General features: G+C 44.4%; 1 protein-coding gene across 1 annotated transcript in view; it reads left to right on the top strand.

The window, feature by feature from the left end:
• The window catches only part of ADD2 (adducin 2), a 97,246-nt gene that overhangs the window by 59,020 nt on the left and 23,276 nt on the right, over nt 1-14,950 (top strand). Inside the window, exons 3-6 of the mRNA XM_036435649.2 lie at nt 196-411; nt 2,191-2,329; nt 11,141-11,292; nt 11,716-11,796. Of these exons, the coding sequence (XP_036291542.1) occupies nt 229-411; nt 2,191-2,329; nt 11,141-11,292; nt 11,716-11,796 (555 nt within the window). The 5' untranslated portion in view covers nt 196-228. The remainder of the gene's footprint in view (nt 1-195; nt 412-2,190; nt 2,330-11,140; nt 11,293-11,715; nt 11,797-14,950) is intronic.

The following is a 14,950-nucleotide window of genomic DNA, read 5'->3' as shown; positions in this document are numbered from 1 at the left end:
GAGGTGGTGGACCCCTGGGCGGGTGCCTTATCTTCCCTTAGGCCAGTGATGCGCCCCCTAAAAACGGGCCCTTGTAGGCGTGCCCCGCCCTCTAGCCTCCTGGGAATCGCTGTATCCCGCTGTGAATTCTGCTTTAGGACAGGCTTACCCCGACTGGGAGCTCCAACCTGCCCGCCCCTCCTCCCTTCGCCGCAGGGCTCCAGGGGCGGAGAGTGAACCCACAGGACCATGAGTGAGGAGCCGGCGCCCGAGGCCGCCTCCCCGCCGCCCCCGCAGGGGCAGCACTACTTTGACCGCTTCTCCGAGGACGACCCCGAGTACCTGCGCCTTCGCAACCGCGCGGCCGGCCTGCGGCAGGACTTCAACCTGATGGAGCAGAAGAAGCGCGTGACCATGATCCTGCAGAGCCCGGTGAGTGACCATGACCCTGCAGAGCCCGGTGAGTGACCATGACCCTGCAGAGCCCGGTGAGTGACCATGACCCTGCAGAGCCCAGTGAGTGGGGCCTGACCCGAGCCGCCCTGCGGAGGGTCCAGGCTGTGGCGCTGATGCGGCTGGGTCAGTGGTCAGCAAACTGCGTTCCGCTCTGTTGACTAATGAGTTTGCCGACCGCTGGTCTGGGCGAACCTGAAAGATAATTCCTTTTTCACTCGCCCAGGGTCCTAGCAAGTTCAAGCTGAGCTAGACAAAACCTGATTTTATGGGCAGGTGGTTTGGTTCGGTGAATCGGAGAGACAAGAGCCCCACCTCAGTTTGCAGGGCCCCTTCTGAGCCTCAGTTTCCAGTCTTCCTTCCCCACCAAAAGCTGTTAACAATGAACAAATGTGCGTAAACTGGAGGCCAGCAGAGGGCGCCGCGTGGAAGACTTGGGACTCCCCTCCCTGAACACCAGAAAGGACTCACTATTGGGGCAAAAGGCTGACAGGCCTGGGGCAGGGGTGAAGAGAGCCAGGAGAAGGGCCAGGCAGTGAGGGGATTATTATTGAGAATTCAGGGGATTATGGGACAGGGGCCCCGGAAGGGAGAGCAAGTCAGGATCATCCCACCAAAAGCTCTGGAGGAGGTCAGTTGGTATCTGCCTAGCATAGACCCAGCTCATCCTTGAGGCTAAGACATAATGTGGGCCTAATGGACCACTGAAGTGGGACGGGGGCAGGAAGAGCATGGGAGTCTGAGGGCAGTAGAGCTGAGGGGTCCTTGCATGATCCCAAGGGCTGGGAAGCTCAGAGATGGAGCTGGTAATGATATCTCCAGGTGCTTGCCAGGATGGGCTCTGCCTCAGCCCCCACTGCTCTGGGGAGCCAGGGCATTACATGGGCCACGTGGGACCCCAGCTGAGAGCACGCAGTGAATGCTCAGGCCTCATAGAGGAGCACCGAGGGATGGGCCTGAGGTCTTGGTGACAGGTGACACTGTGCTGGGGAGCCTGAGGGAATATGGCAGGTGCTAAAAGCATAGGAGAAGTGTTGTAGTGACTCAAGGGAGAACCCGGTGGAAAACCCCCGCAGTGTGACTAGGGTGGCAGGTGTGGGAGGAGAAGGAGCCATTTCTAGCCTGAGAGGATGGGACTCTGTTCTCAGGCAGGAGATGGGGATGGGAGGAGCTCAGGCTGCTTCCCTCCTTTTATAGCTTCACCAACACGAGTGTTCCCTGCTGCCACCTGGTGGACAGACATGCCTTGTTCATAGCCGGAGGGTTCTGAAAAGCCAGGCTTAGAGTACTGTAGGGGGAAACCGGAAGTGGAGAACTCAGAAGTCATCAAATCCTTCTGAAACCGAGAGGATTTGATGATTCAAAAAATCCACAGGCATCGCTAGCGGAAGATGGGCATGCTTTTTCATTCGGTTCTGCTTTTTAAAATGTCTCAGTTACTAAAGTGAAGTCCTGCCAACCTTGACTGTCACTTAGACACAGGAAGTTACCTGGAATCCGGAGTACTGCCCCCAGGTCTAAGTGAGCAGGATCCATTCTCAGCATCTCCTTGTTGCTCTCCCCAAGAGCAGTTTGGGGGGCGGGGGGGGGGGGGGGTCCTAAGTCCCAGGGAAATTGCCCGATGTTTTCTGGGGCCCAAAAATCTCAAGTGTGGCCCTGGCCTTGCTGACCTGGGGTGGGGTGGGCACATGGAAGAGGTTCCTTGGCCTCCTGCCTGAGATGCACTGGGGGGATCAGCGCCTCTGGGCCTGCCTTTAGTCTTTCAGGGAGGAGCTGGAAGGCCTCATCCAGGAGCAGATGAAGAAGGGGAACAATTCCTCCAACATCTGGGCCCTGCGGCAGATCGCGGACTTCATGGCCAGCACCTCCCACGCAGTCTTCCCAACATCTTCCATGAGTATGTGGGGAGCAGGGGAGCTGCCAGGAGCAGCGGGCTGGGGAAGTGGGATGAGGATGAGAGAAAGGAGCAGCAAGAAGCAGCTTGGTTGCCAGGCTACGGGGTGAGTGCGGCAGTTGCATTAGTAGGCCTGGGGGAGCTGAGCAGCAGCCAGAGAGGTACCTGGCTCTGCTTCTGATGCTGCTGTGATTTAAAGACCCACAGGAGAATTATCCCTGATGGCCAGAAATAGGAGGGGGGTTGTAGTGACTCAAGGAAGAATGTGGTTCTAGTTCTTCTGAGGGGAGGGGGTGTGATAATACGATGTCTCTTCTCTGAGAGGCAGGGCAGCCTATATAAGGGCCTCCCCCCATCCCACCTCATCAGTGGATTAGCATGAAGGGAAGAGCTTTGCATTTCAGGGCTCCTTACATGGCCCCTGCTTGAAGGCCCAGGAGTGGAGAGTAGAGAGCGAGGATTCTGCTCCCTGAGAACTTTAGCTCTGCATACAGAACCAAAGGAAAATCTTTCTATGCTAGCAGCTTCCCCTGACTCAGGCTGCTCTTCCCTAATCCCATGGAACCACTCCCTTGGAGATGGAGTGGGAGGATGGGAGGAGGCCATTGAGCACGGTGTCTCCAGGCCCTAAGGGAAAGGCCAATCTGACTCGATATACCAGGGCCAGCAGCAGCCAGGGCTGGGCATGAATCCATCTTCCTGGGCTCTGAAACAAACATCAAAAAATACTTCCCCTCAAGATGAATACATGATTATGGTGGAAAATTGGGAAATATTTAAGAAAGAGGAATTGCTGTCCTGTGTTTTTACAACAAGGAAACTACTATTTTATACACACACACACACACACACACACACACACACACACATATATATATATATACTAGTGGCCCAGTGCACAAAAATTCGTGCACAGGGGCATAAGGGGGGGGGTGGCTGGCGGGTGGGGGTGTCCCTCAGCCTATCCTGGCACCCTCTCCAATCTGGGACCCCTCGGGGGATGTCTGACTGCAGGTTTAGGCCCAATCCCTGTGGACATCTCTCTCGCAATCCAGGACTGCTGGCTTCTAACCGCTCACCTGCCTGCCTACCGGGCTGCCCCCCCGCTTGCTGGCCTACTCACCCCCAACTGGCCTCCCCTGCTGGCCTGATCACCCCTAACCACCTCTGCCTCAGCCCCGCCTCTATTGCTTTGTCTGGAAAGTCTCCCAGTCGAATTAGCATATTACCCTTTTTTAAAAAATATATTTTATTGATTTTTTACAGAGAGGAAGAGAAAGGGATAGAGAGCTAGAAATATCGATGAAAGAGTCATCGATCAGCTGCCTCTTGCACACCTCCTACTGGGGATGTGCCCGCAACCAAGGTACATGCTCTTGACTGGAATCGAACCCGGGACCTTTCAGTCCGCAAGCCGACTCTCTATCCACTGAGCCAAACCAGCCTCGGCAGCATATTATCCTTTTATTATTATAGATATCCTTTCAGCCTTTTCTCTTAACATATATAGAATATGCAAACAAAAAATGGAATCACATTAACCATACACATTTAATAGCCTTAACATGCCTTGACTAATTTTCACATAATAAATTATGGTTCTATAATATAATTTTGAGTAGATGAATGCTATTTTATGGTGTGGCTAAATATGACATAGTTTAGTCAGTTTCCCATTTTTTGAATGTTTAAGTTGTTTCCAACTTTTTGCTATTATGAGCACTAATGCAACATACAACCTTGTAAATAAATCTGATTACATCTTTGATTCTTTTCTTAAGATAAAGCACTAGGAGTTGGGTTGCTAGATTGAAGTATATGCATGTTTTATAGACTTTAATGCATAATGCTAAATTACCCTGGAGAAAGATGGAACCAATTTTCATTCCCTGAAGCCATGCACTAGAGCAGTGTTTTTCAACCTTTTTTGGGCAAAGGCACACTTGTTTCATGAAAAAAATCACGAGGCACACCACCATTAGAAAATGTTAAAAAATTTAACTCTGTGCCTATATTGACTATATATAAAGTAATTCTCTTGAATAGGAATCAAACAAACACAAAGAAAATATTTTATAATTACTTTATTATGAAATATTAAGTAAACAAAATAGTGAAAAATTACAAAATTCTTGTCTTGTCTGCACCTACGGCACACCAGGCAACATCTCGCGGCACACTAGTGTGCCGCGGAACAGCGGTTGAAAAACGCTGCACTAGAGTGCCCATTTACTCCACTCTGATCCACAGTGTGTATTACCATGTGTTTCATCCTCATGATTTGACAGATGATGGAAAATCCTTTATTTGTGTTTTAATGTGCAACTACTAACGACGTTGGGTGTATTTTCATACTCTTATTGAACATGATTTTCCTTTTGTAGTAAATTAATTGTCACATCCTTTGCCAATTTTATACTCATGTATTCTTTTCTTACAGATTTTCAAATCTTTATAAAGTAAGACTATTTCTCTATTATCTGCCAAACACATTGCAGGTTTTTTTCCAGTGTCTTGCTTGCCTTTTAATTTCGTTTAAGATGTTTCTGTCCTGTTGAGCACTTTAATTTCCACGTAGTTGAATCCATTGTTATTTTCCTTAGTTTTCTGCTTTTGATTGCATGCTTAGAACACCTTCCTATGGTTTATCATTTAGTAAAATTAATTACTCATTTGCCAATTTTTTTCACCTATTTGTATCAGTTGATTCTTTAAAATAATTTTAGAAGTAATTGTCAAGTCTCCCCTTCATCTCAAAATTTTCTCTTGGGATGTTGATTAAATACTTTAAATGGGTAGATTAAATTGGTGGAGAATTTTTAAACTTATAATTTTATGTTGGAATGTAAGCTCCACAGGGGGAAAAGTACTAGTATTTGGATGTCTTATTTCCTGATATGTCCTGGAACATAGGGTCCTGACTTAGGTACATTTCTAAACATAATAGGTGCGTGAAAAAATATTTGCAAGGCTCAGCCAGTATTGCTCAGTGGTTGAGCATTGACCTATGCATCAAGAGGTCACCAGTTTGGTACATGCTGAGGTTGCAGGCTCTATTCATAGTAGGGAGCATGTAGGAGGCAGTCAATTGATGTTTCTCTCTCATCAATGTTTCTTTCTTTCTTTCTTTTTAAATATATTCTATTGATTTTTTACAGAGAGGAAGGGAGAGAGAGAGAGAAAGCTAGAAACATCGATGAAAGAAACATCGACCAGCTGCCTCTTGCACACCCCCTACCAGGGATGTGCCCACAACCAATATACATGCCCTTGACCGGAATCGAACCTGGGACCTTTCAGTCCTCAGACCGACGCTCTATCACTGAGCCAAACCGGTTTCAGCTCTCATCAATGTTTCTATCTCTCTCTCCTTTCCTCTCTCTCTCAAATCAATTTTAAAAACCCTTAAAAATATTTGCATGAATGAATTTTATTTTATTATTTTTTTTAATATATCTTATTGATTTTATACAGAGAGGAAAGGAGAGAGATAGGGAGTTAGAAACATTGATGAGAGAGAGTCATTGATCAGCTGCCTCTTGCACAACCCCTACTGGGGATATGCCCGCAACCAAGGTACATGCTCTTGACCGGAATTGAACCCGGGACCTTTCAGTCCCCAAGCCGACCAGTTTCAGCTGCATGAATGAATTTTAAATTTTGTCATAGATTATATATGCCTTCTATCTATTTACTTTATCTTTAATGTGCATCAAAAATGTTTAGGAATTATTTTCATATAGTTGCTATTAATTTTTTGTTAAGTTTATCCTGACAATTTTATGTAACTGTTATTTCAAAAGATCCTCCATTTAATTTTCTTTCTGTTTTTTGCTATATCCAGAGGAATAATTGTAGAATATATATATATATATATATTAAACTAGCCCCTTGTCAAATTCTTAAATTTTAGTATCATCTCATTCAATTTTTGGGTTTTGTATATAGAAAAATCATATAATTTGTAAGTAAAGGTTGTTTTGCATCCTTCATTCCAACATCTACTCTTTGGTTGATATTTCCAGTTTTTTCATTGCATCTGTTAGAGTTCTCAGAAGATGTTCAGTAATAGGTTAGAGAGTAATAATTCTGGTCTTGTTTCAGACTTTAATGGAAATTCTTTTACCACAAGAGCTTGAGATGGTTGTTCTTTATTATGTTCAGGAAATATATTTTTATTCCGGTTTGTTCAGGTTTTTTCTCAGCAATGGATGTAGAGTTTTATACATTGTGAGCATTTATTGATTTTCCTTTCCTTGAACTATGGATGAGATGAATTATATTAATAGATTTCTGTATATTGAACTTCTTTTTTATTCCTAAAATAAATCATACCTGGTCTTGATATATTCTTTTAAAAAGACTCTTCTGGATTGATTCGTTGGACTTTTATCAAGGATTTTTGCATCCATATTCATGCATGAGATTAGTCAGCAGTTCACTTTTTGGGCAATCTTTATTTTCTTTGACCTAATAGAGATAGGAAGTTTTATTTTTTGAATAGTTATTATTCTCTTGGAAAGCCATCTAATCTGAAATATTTTTACTAATTTTTTATTTCTATTTAATCTGTGGTTTTAAAAAAATCTATTTGGTTGGTTCTTGAGTAGATTTTGATCTTATATTTTGTATAAAATAATCCATTTTGTAAAGCTTTTCAAAATTATTAGCGTGATTTACAACATTATTTTTATCATTTAAACTTTCTGCTGTGAATAAGATGACTCCCATTCTTATTCCTTGTGCTGTGAATTAACACTTTCTCTTTATTGGCCAATCCATATATTGGTTTATTCATAGATCTTCTCACATAAGCCAATTCTTAAATTTTATATTGGTTCTACTAATTTTCTTGTTCCCAGTTTATTGCTTTTGTTTTTATGTAACTCTTTTCCATAATTTTCTTTTAGCTTATTTTGTTGTTTATATTTTTTCTAGAGAAGAATAAAATGGATGATTTATTTTCATATTTAATCCAATAATAAAGATATTTAAGGCTATGAATTCTTTTTTTTTTAGTATAAGTTTGGTCTTATCTCATGAATTTTGGCACATTGTATTTTCTTTATTGCTAATTTCTAGGTAGAAGATTACTATTATAATTTTATTTTTATTCAAAGAGCTCTCTAGAAGTGTATTTTCTCATTTTCAGATGGTTGAATTTGCATTCTTTTAAAGATTTGATAATGTCTAGTTATATTACATTATGTTTAGAAAATGTGGCCTATTTAATGTCTGTATTGGGGATTTATTGAGATTTTATTTGTGGTCTAATAATATGATTTAAAAATGATATATGGGCCCTGACCAGTGTGTCTCAGTGAATAGAGCATTGGACTGTGGACTGAAAGGTCTCGGGTTCAATTCCAGTCGAAGGCATGTACCTTGGTTGCAGACTCGATCCCTAATAGGGGGCATGCAGGAGGCAGCTGATTGATATTTCTCTCTCATCAATGTAACTCTCTAGCTTCTCCCTTCCTTTCTGTAAAAAGTGAATAAAAATATTTTTTTTAAATGATATATGTGTATAGACTCATCTCTAGGGCATAGTATTTAATCTATATCTTCACTTATTGTTTTTAATTTTGTAATAAATGAGAGTTGTGTTGCCTTTCACTATATTTGAATTTTGTTCATTGCTATTTGTTTTTCTGATAGCTTTTGCTTTGGACATCTTGATGAAATGTTATTGAAGGCACAAGTGTTCTTTATAGCTATAGCCTCATTTTGGATTAAACCTTTATATGTAAAATGATTTACAAAATAGTCCTCTGTCCAAAAGATTTGTTTTCCCTTGGCTTGTACTTTCAAAATAATAGTATGACCTCTCTTTAATTCTTGTTTATATTTGCCTGGCATACTTCTAATGATTCTTTTCTTTTAACCAGTTTTATGCTACTTTATTTTTGTGTTTGTTTTTTGTAGACCTCCTATGACATTGTCTTCTGGCATCTATTGCTATAGTAGAGAAATCTGAAACAACCTATTTTTTTGTTCTTTTGTAGGCAACTAGAATTTTTTTCAAGATGTATGTGGATTTCCCCCTTATCTTGGTATTCCAGAAATGTTGTCAGGAAGCATATAATTGTAGGCTGCTTCTTCTTCTTTTTCTTAGTCCTCACCAGAGGATATTGTTTCCATTGATTTATGGAGAGAGTGGAAGAGAGGGAGGAGGAGGAGAGAGAGAAACATCAGTGTGAAAGAAACACATTGACTGGTTGCCTTCCGCACATACCCCTACAGCAGCTGGGGAGCCTGCTTCTGAGGTATGTGCCCTGGACTGGGAATGGAACCAAAGATCCTTTGGTCCATGGACCAGTGCTCTAACCACTGAACAAACTGGCCAGGGCTAAGCTTTTTTTTTTTATTGACTCCAACCCCTTCCCAAATACAGTAAATCTGTATATACATATGTTGTTTTCTAGTCCAGAAGTTTTTTTTTTTTCTATTAGATCAGTACTGATTATCTGTATGCTAGCTCTCTGATATTTGTCTGCTATATCCATCATATTTTCTCTCATCATTTTCATGTCTCTGTCCTTATACCCTTCCATTTGAAAGAGAAACAGGGCTGGCCAGCATTCTTTTTTTTTATTTTATTTTTTAAATATTTTTATTGATTTTTTACAGAGAGGAAGGGAGAGAGATAAAGAGCTAGAAACGTCGATGAGAGAGAAACATCGACCAGCTGCCTCTTGCACACCCCCTACCGGGGATGTGCCCGCAACCAATGTACATGCCCTTGACTGGAATCGAACCCGGGACCCCTCAGTCCGAAGGCCGATGCTCTACCACTGAGCCAAACCGGTTTAGGCATTCTTCTTGTCTGTCAGGAAGTCAATTGGATGACTGGAGACTTGATTAGTGTGCATCCAGGTGTCTGAGTCAGGGAATGCAAAGAAGGGGAATCGCAGTCAGGAATTCAAGCTCAGAGAGGTTGTTCTTTGTCCCACTCCGTTTGCCTTAGAAGCTCTTTCCTTCCTTCCTTCCTTCCTTCCTTCCTTCCTTCCTTCCTTTCTTTCCTTCCTTTCTTTTTCTTTATTTTTTAATGCAATAGTATATCTTTTAGTCTTAGCTTTCAGGAGGTTTGGTGGGTTTTGCATCTTTTTCTATATTTTCTTAAGTAATTTGAATAAATGGCTCCACTAGATGTGAGTCATAACCTGGTGCGCAGCCACCCTAACTTTTGTGAAGCTAGTCAGAATAAGCATTCTTTTTATGAAGACCCTGGAAGCAGAAGATGGGGACTCGTGTGGAGCCCTCTCTTCCCCTCTCCTGCCCTCTAGACTGTGGGTAGAATAGTCTTCACAGACGGGCGTTGGGGGAGCCTCTGGTACAGGATGTGGAGGATGCAATAGGGTGTGTTAAAACCCGTTCTGGCCTGAGCCTCAGTGGGACGCCATCGTTATTGTAAGAGGAGGATCCAAAGAACTCTGGATCTGAAAGCCTTCCCCAAAGCAGGGGCCCCTCCCCCACTCTCCTGGCTTTGTCTGGGGCCTTACATATTTGGTATGCCTCTGTTCTTGCTGCTTGGGTGGAGCAAATAGGCAATTTCTTATCAGGGTGATGCACAGAGAGGAGGAAGGGGTCCCAGACTGGTCCATTGAATTAGAAATCGTTGACAGGGGCGTTTTTTTAAATTGTTCTTCTTGCCTGTTGAACTGGATCTTTGGACCACTTCTGTCCCTGCCAGCTACTGGACACATGCCCTGGAGGTATGCCACCCTTTTGAGTGCATTTTTCTGACATGGGTATCCGAGGCTTGCCGTGCTTGCTTTATGTTGGGCCAATAGAACCTAGTCCACTCTCATCTTCACACACCATCTCATTATTTCAACCAATAGCAGATTTTTCCAAGACATAGATCACACTGTGGAGTAGCGAGGCTTCTAGAGATGGCGGAAGTTCCCAAAGAGCATTTTAATCCATTAAACTTTTTAATGGGATGCTGGGAGAGGCAGCATCAGGAGGCCCCCAGCCAGATGTTATTTTAAGTCGGAACGCTTTCCTATTGATTCTCTTATTGGTTCCTGGACACTGACAAATCGGAATGCTGGGGCTCAGACACTCTCTTTGCCTTCTGGAGGCCTGTAGGCAGCCGTCATCATGGCTAATGAGACAGGCGGGACGTCAAGTCCTAGACCCTGTGGGTGCCCTGAGGACAAGACTATCAGACCCTCTAGGTCCATTTCCAAGTCCCTTTCACAGCCCCTCAAGTTCCCAAGAGAAACCATGAAGAACCAAAAGACACATCTAGAGGGGAGCGGATAAGGCCTACTAAGGCCTGAAGCCCTTCAGACAAACACAGCCACACTGACTTCCGGAAGGTTATGATTTGTCAGAAAAAGTTGAGGAATTAGTTTCCTGGATGACTTTGCTGTTCTAGTTGCCGTGTTTCCAAATCAGAGAAAAAGTTATATTGCATAGTATAATTAAAATAGTATAATAATAGCAAGTCTAATGATTAGTAACTTCTTCATGAGAACTAACTAATGAAATATACCCATCTTTGAACTCTGAAACTTATTCTTGCTTTTATTTAATGCCCATCTTTAGGATTTAGGATAAGCTTGTCTTTCTGAGAACCCTTCATTCTGTGACCTTAAGCAATACCATTCTTACCCAAGTAAGCAGAGGGCTTTGGGATTTTCTCACCGGGGTAAAGGTGAAAGAATGTTGAATTCCCTGCCTGTTGAAGTATCTCGTGCAGTTGGAGTGCCAGTGAGAATTTGCAAAGGACTAGGGCTAGGAAGGAGGGGCAGATGGGCGCCCTGACCCTGAGAGCTACGGTGTCCTTATCCTCTTCCCGTGCAGACTTCTCCACGATGACGCCCATCAATGACCTCCACACAGCCGACCCCTTGAACCTGGCCAAGGGGGAGCGACTCATGCGGTGCAAGATCAGCAGTGTCTACCGACTCCTGGACCTGTATGGCTGGGCCCAGCTGAGTGACACCTACGTCACGGTGAGAAGAGCATCTTAGAGGGAATTGGGGCACTGTGTGTGGCCCCCACAAAATCCAGAGGGAGAACTTCTGACTGTTGGCATGGACATGGCATTGCTGGTGAGCCCTTACAAGGGTTCTGACCACTGTGGTCACTGAAATAACCTGGCCAATGCACATGTCTCTGGATGAGGAGCTAGGAACTCCTGGAGCCTACTTCTAGGGCTACCCTTGACCATCAAGAGAATCTTCTTGTAGCTCCATTTCTTTAGTTCCAAATAAAGACCAAGATCTCTCATGGTTCGAGGTGAGGGTGGGGATATAAAGATTCTTGAGAGGAAGATTTGGGGATAGAAAATTCAGGGAAAGAGGGGATTCAAGCAGAATGTCATTGGAAATTACCTGCTCCCTTCTTGCTGCTGAGAACATGTTTCTTTCCTCCAGATGAGAGTCAGCAAGGAGCAGGACCACTTCCTCATTAGCCCTAAGGGAGTTTCCTGCAATGAAGTCACAGCATCCAGCCTGGTGAGTACGGTCCAGCGTTTCACTGCTTATTCCTATTGAAATGACAGCTCCTACAGTGATAGGTAATCTCCAGATTATCCACCGCTGCCCTGTCCCTTGTTGAGCTTACGATCTGGTGGGACAAGAAGACACATGGGCTTCAAAACAAATGGAGTGCCCAGAGCATGATGCCACCACGAGACCAAATGTGCAGGCAGCAAGTGCAGTAGGAGGAAGAGATGGGCCTGGTCCTCTGAGCCTGGGGTTGTACCACAAAGGCTATGGGTGGAAAGGCCTTTCTGCATGGGAGATACATTACAGTGGCAGCCAATGCTTTGTCCCAAAGCAATGCAAGACCCGGCTAGTGCCGGTGCCATTAGAGACAGCTTCTGGACCTCATTCAGCTCTGCTCCTTTATATGTGGTAGGAAGAAACTTTCAGAAGCTGATTTTAAGCAAGAAGGATTTCTGGGTGTGAGAAGGAAAGCAGGAGAAAGGACTGTAGAAGCAGAAAATGGCCCATATTTCTTAGATACGTGAGCTGTTGCACCTGGGGGAGGAGCATGCCACTCAGGTGCTGCCAGGCTTGAGACACTCAGATGTTGAGTCCAGGTCTCCGTTCAAAGAGCACAGACAAAGTCACCGAATTCCTGGGCAGGGATGGGCCTCAGGGTCTGCCAACATCACCTAACAGGCGGGAAAGAGCCCTGGTGCCCAGACAGGGTAAGTGACTTGCACAGGGCCACCCAAGGAGGCCATGGGAGAGTCAGACAGGGAGCATGAATACAAGGACGGCACAGGTTCTGTCTTTAAGGCATTCATGATTGAGTCAGGAGATGAGGGGAGGCAATCAGTGATTAAACTCCAACTGAACAGTGCCCTGAGACGAAGGAAGCTTGGGGAGCCTAGGGAAGAGGCACCGGCTCACTGGGTGCTGTAGGAGGTAGAGGTGGCGAAGGAGAACTTCTGGGTTGAAATGGTGATGAAGGAGTCCTCAGGAGCTCACTATGGATTAGCAGCTTCAGACCAGGGCAGCAGGGAAGGGCTGGGCAGAGGGGATCCTGACCTCAGCAGGAGGGCATCATGCACCAAGCCCCAAAGGCACACATCATCCGAGTGCACTTGGAGGACAGGTGAGTGGCTGAGTCTGGCTCCCATAGTTAATGTCTGGAGGTAAGGCAGGGGAGGTGATAGGAACTCGATGATAAATGGCACTGTGGGCCTCTTATGGCACTTCCACTTTATTCTGCTGGACATGCAGGACCTCTCAAGCATTGTCAGCAGGCGAGTGATGCAATCAGGTTTCCATTGTATACATTGCCCTCTGGCAACTGTGTGGAGGCAAACTGACATCACGACAACCTGTGAGGGCTGTGACAATCTGCCAGGAAGGAAATGTTGGTCCAGCAGCCTTAGTGGGCCTGGCAAACAGCTGGATTGGGGGTGTGGGATTGAGTTTGAGCTGGGGCATATTCAGGAAAGAAGTCGGTTGGCATTTGGTTATCCTAGCTCCGAAGAACTATGGCTGAGAGACACAGGTTTGAGAGTCGTGGGCATGAGATGTTCAGGGTGAGTGTGTAGACTTAGTGCTATTGTGTGTGGTTGTACAGCTCCTGCACTACACAAGAGGGTGTGGCTGGTGAGAGAGGGAAAGGGTGAAAAGCAACCTGTGCGCCACTGGGCTTGTGTTTCAGATTTGCTCAAGGGAAGCCATCCACACACCAAGACCTGTGCCCCTGGTGCTGTCCTCAAGAGGGGGCTGTTCTCATTTGGACAAAGGCACTATATGGGATAGTGGCTATTATATTAGGCTGTAGATTCTTTTCTTTAAATCCTCACCTGAGGATATGTTTTTATTGAGGTTAGAGAGAGAGAAAAAAAACATTAACCTGTTAACTGAGCGTGACCTATAAATACGTCAAACATAAACACTATCGGGAACGGGTAGGACATATGAATACGTCCTTGAAATATATGTTGTGCCCTGAGAGGGACGGTATATATTTTTTGTAATCTTTATAATTGCTTGTAAAATTTATAATTTTTTATATTTTATTGATATTTTACAGAGAGGAAGAGAGAGGGATAGAGAGTTAGAAACATCGATGAGAGAGAATCATCCATCAGCTGCCTCTTGCACACCCCCTACTGGGGATGCGCCCGCAACCAAGGTACATGCCTCTGACTGGAATCGAACCTGGGACCTTTCAGTCTGCAGGCGACGCTCTATCCACTGAGCCAAACCAGTTTTGGCTATAATTTTTAATTTGATGTTTCCATTTTTTTGTTGGTATTCTTTTCTATTTGTTTGTAATTTTGTATTTTCCTTTGTGCTTTATATATAAATAAACAAAAAATATATATATTTCATTTATTTTAATTAAGTATAAATAAAAATAATAATAATATAAAATTACGTCCACTGGGCATGACGTACTGACACGTCCTAGTGAAAGAGTATGCACCAGTTGTACGTTGCATAATTAAAAAGGGAACTCCCCTGTTAACAGGTTACTTGGTTGTCTCTCATATATGCCCCAATCAGGGATCAAAGCCACAACCTAAGTATGTGCCCTGACTGGGAATCAACCCCACAACCTTTTGGGGTATAGGATGACGCTCCAATCAACTGAGTCATCTGGCCAAGGAAAGGCTATAGAGATTCTTAAAGTGACAACAGATCATACATCCAAGGCAGATATAAGGATTGCATGAGATCAGAGGGAACTCTGAGCAAGCCACATCTCTGAGGAAATGGGGGAGCTGGCTGAAAGGAGGTACCTGAGATGGGAGTGTGGCTGCCACTTCCAGCAGTCAGACCACTCTGAAGTCATGTTCATTCTGTAGAACTCGCTTAAAATAGAATTTTGTAAGAGGGGATTGTTGAACATCCTTCCAATGGTTCTGCTTAAACAAATGATGTTAATAGCCTGTCCCTTCCCCCCACGAGTCTGTCCCTTCCTTTGGTACCACCTTGTCTGCTGGGCCTTTTGGAATGGGGAAGGTGGAACTTCCCACTGTGCTGCATTCAGAATGTCATGGTGGTACAATTTCAAGGGCCAAAGCTGTTGTGATTTTTAGAAACTCTAGCTTGTTAATAATGCCAGGGCACACCTGTTGTCAATGAGTTAGGCTATCCCAGCTGCAGGGAGATTGCACCCTGGGGACCCGAGGGC

The sequence above is a fragment of the Pipistrellus kuhlii genome, unplaced genomic scaffold (assembly GCF_014108245.1).
Source record: "Pipistrellus kuhlii isolate mPipKuh1 unplaced genomic scaffold, mPipKuh1.p scaffold_m20_p_13, whole genome shotgun sequence".
In the NCBI taxonomy this organism is placed as follows: Eukaryota; Metazoa; Chordata; class Mammalia; order Chiroptera; family Vespertilionidae; genus Pipistrellus; species Pipistrellus kuhlii.
Note: the sequence above shows the minus strand (reverse complement) of the source record. Positions and strands in the feature narration are given on the sequence as shown.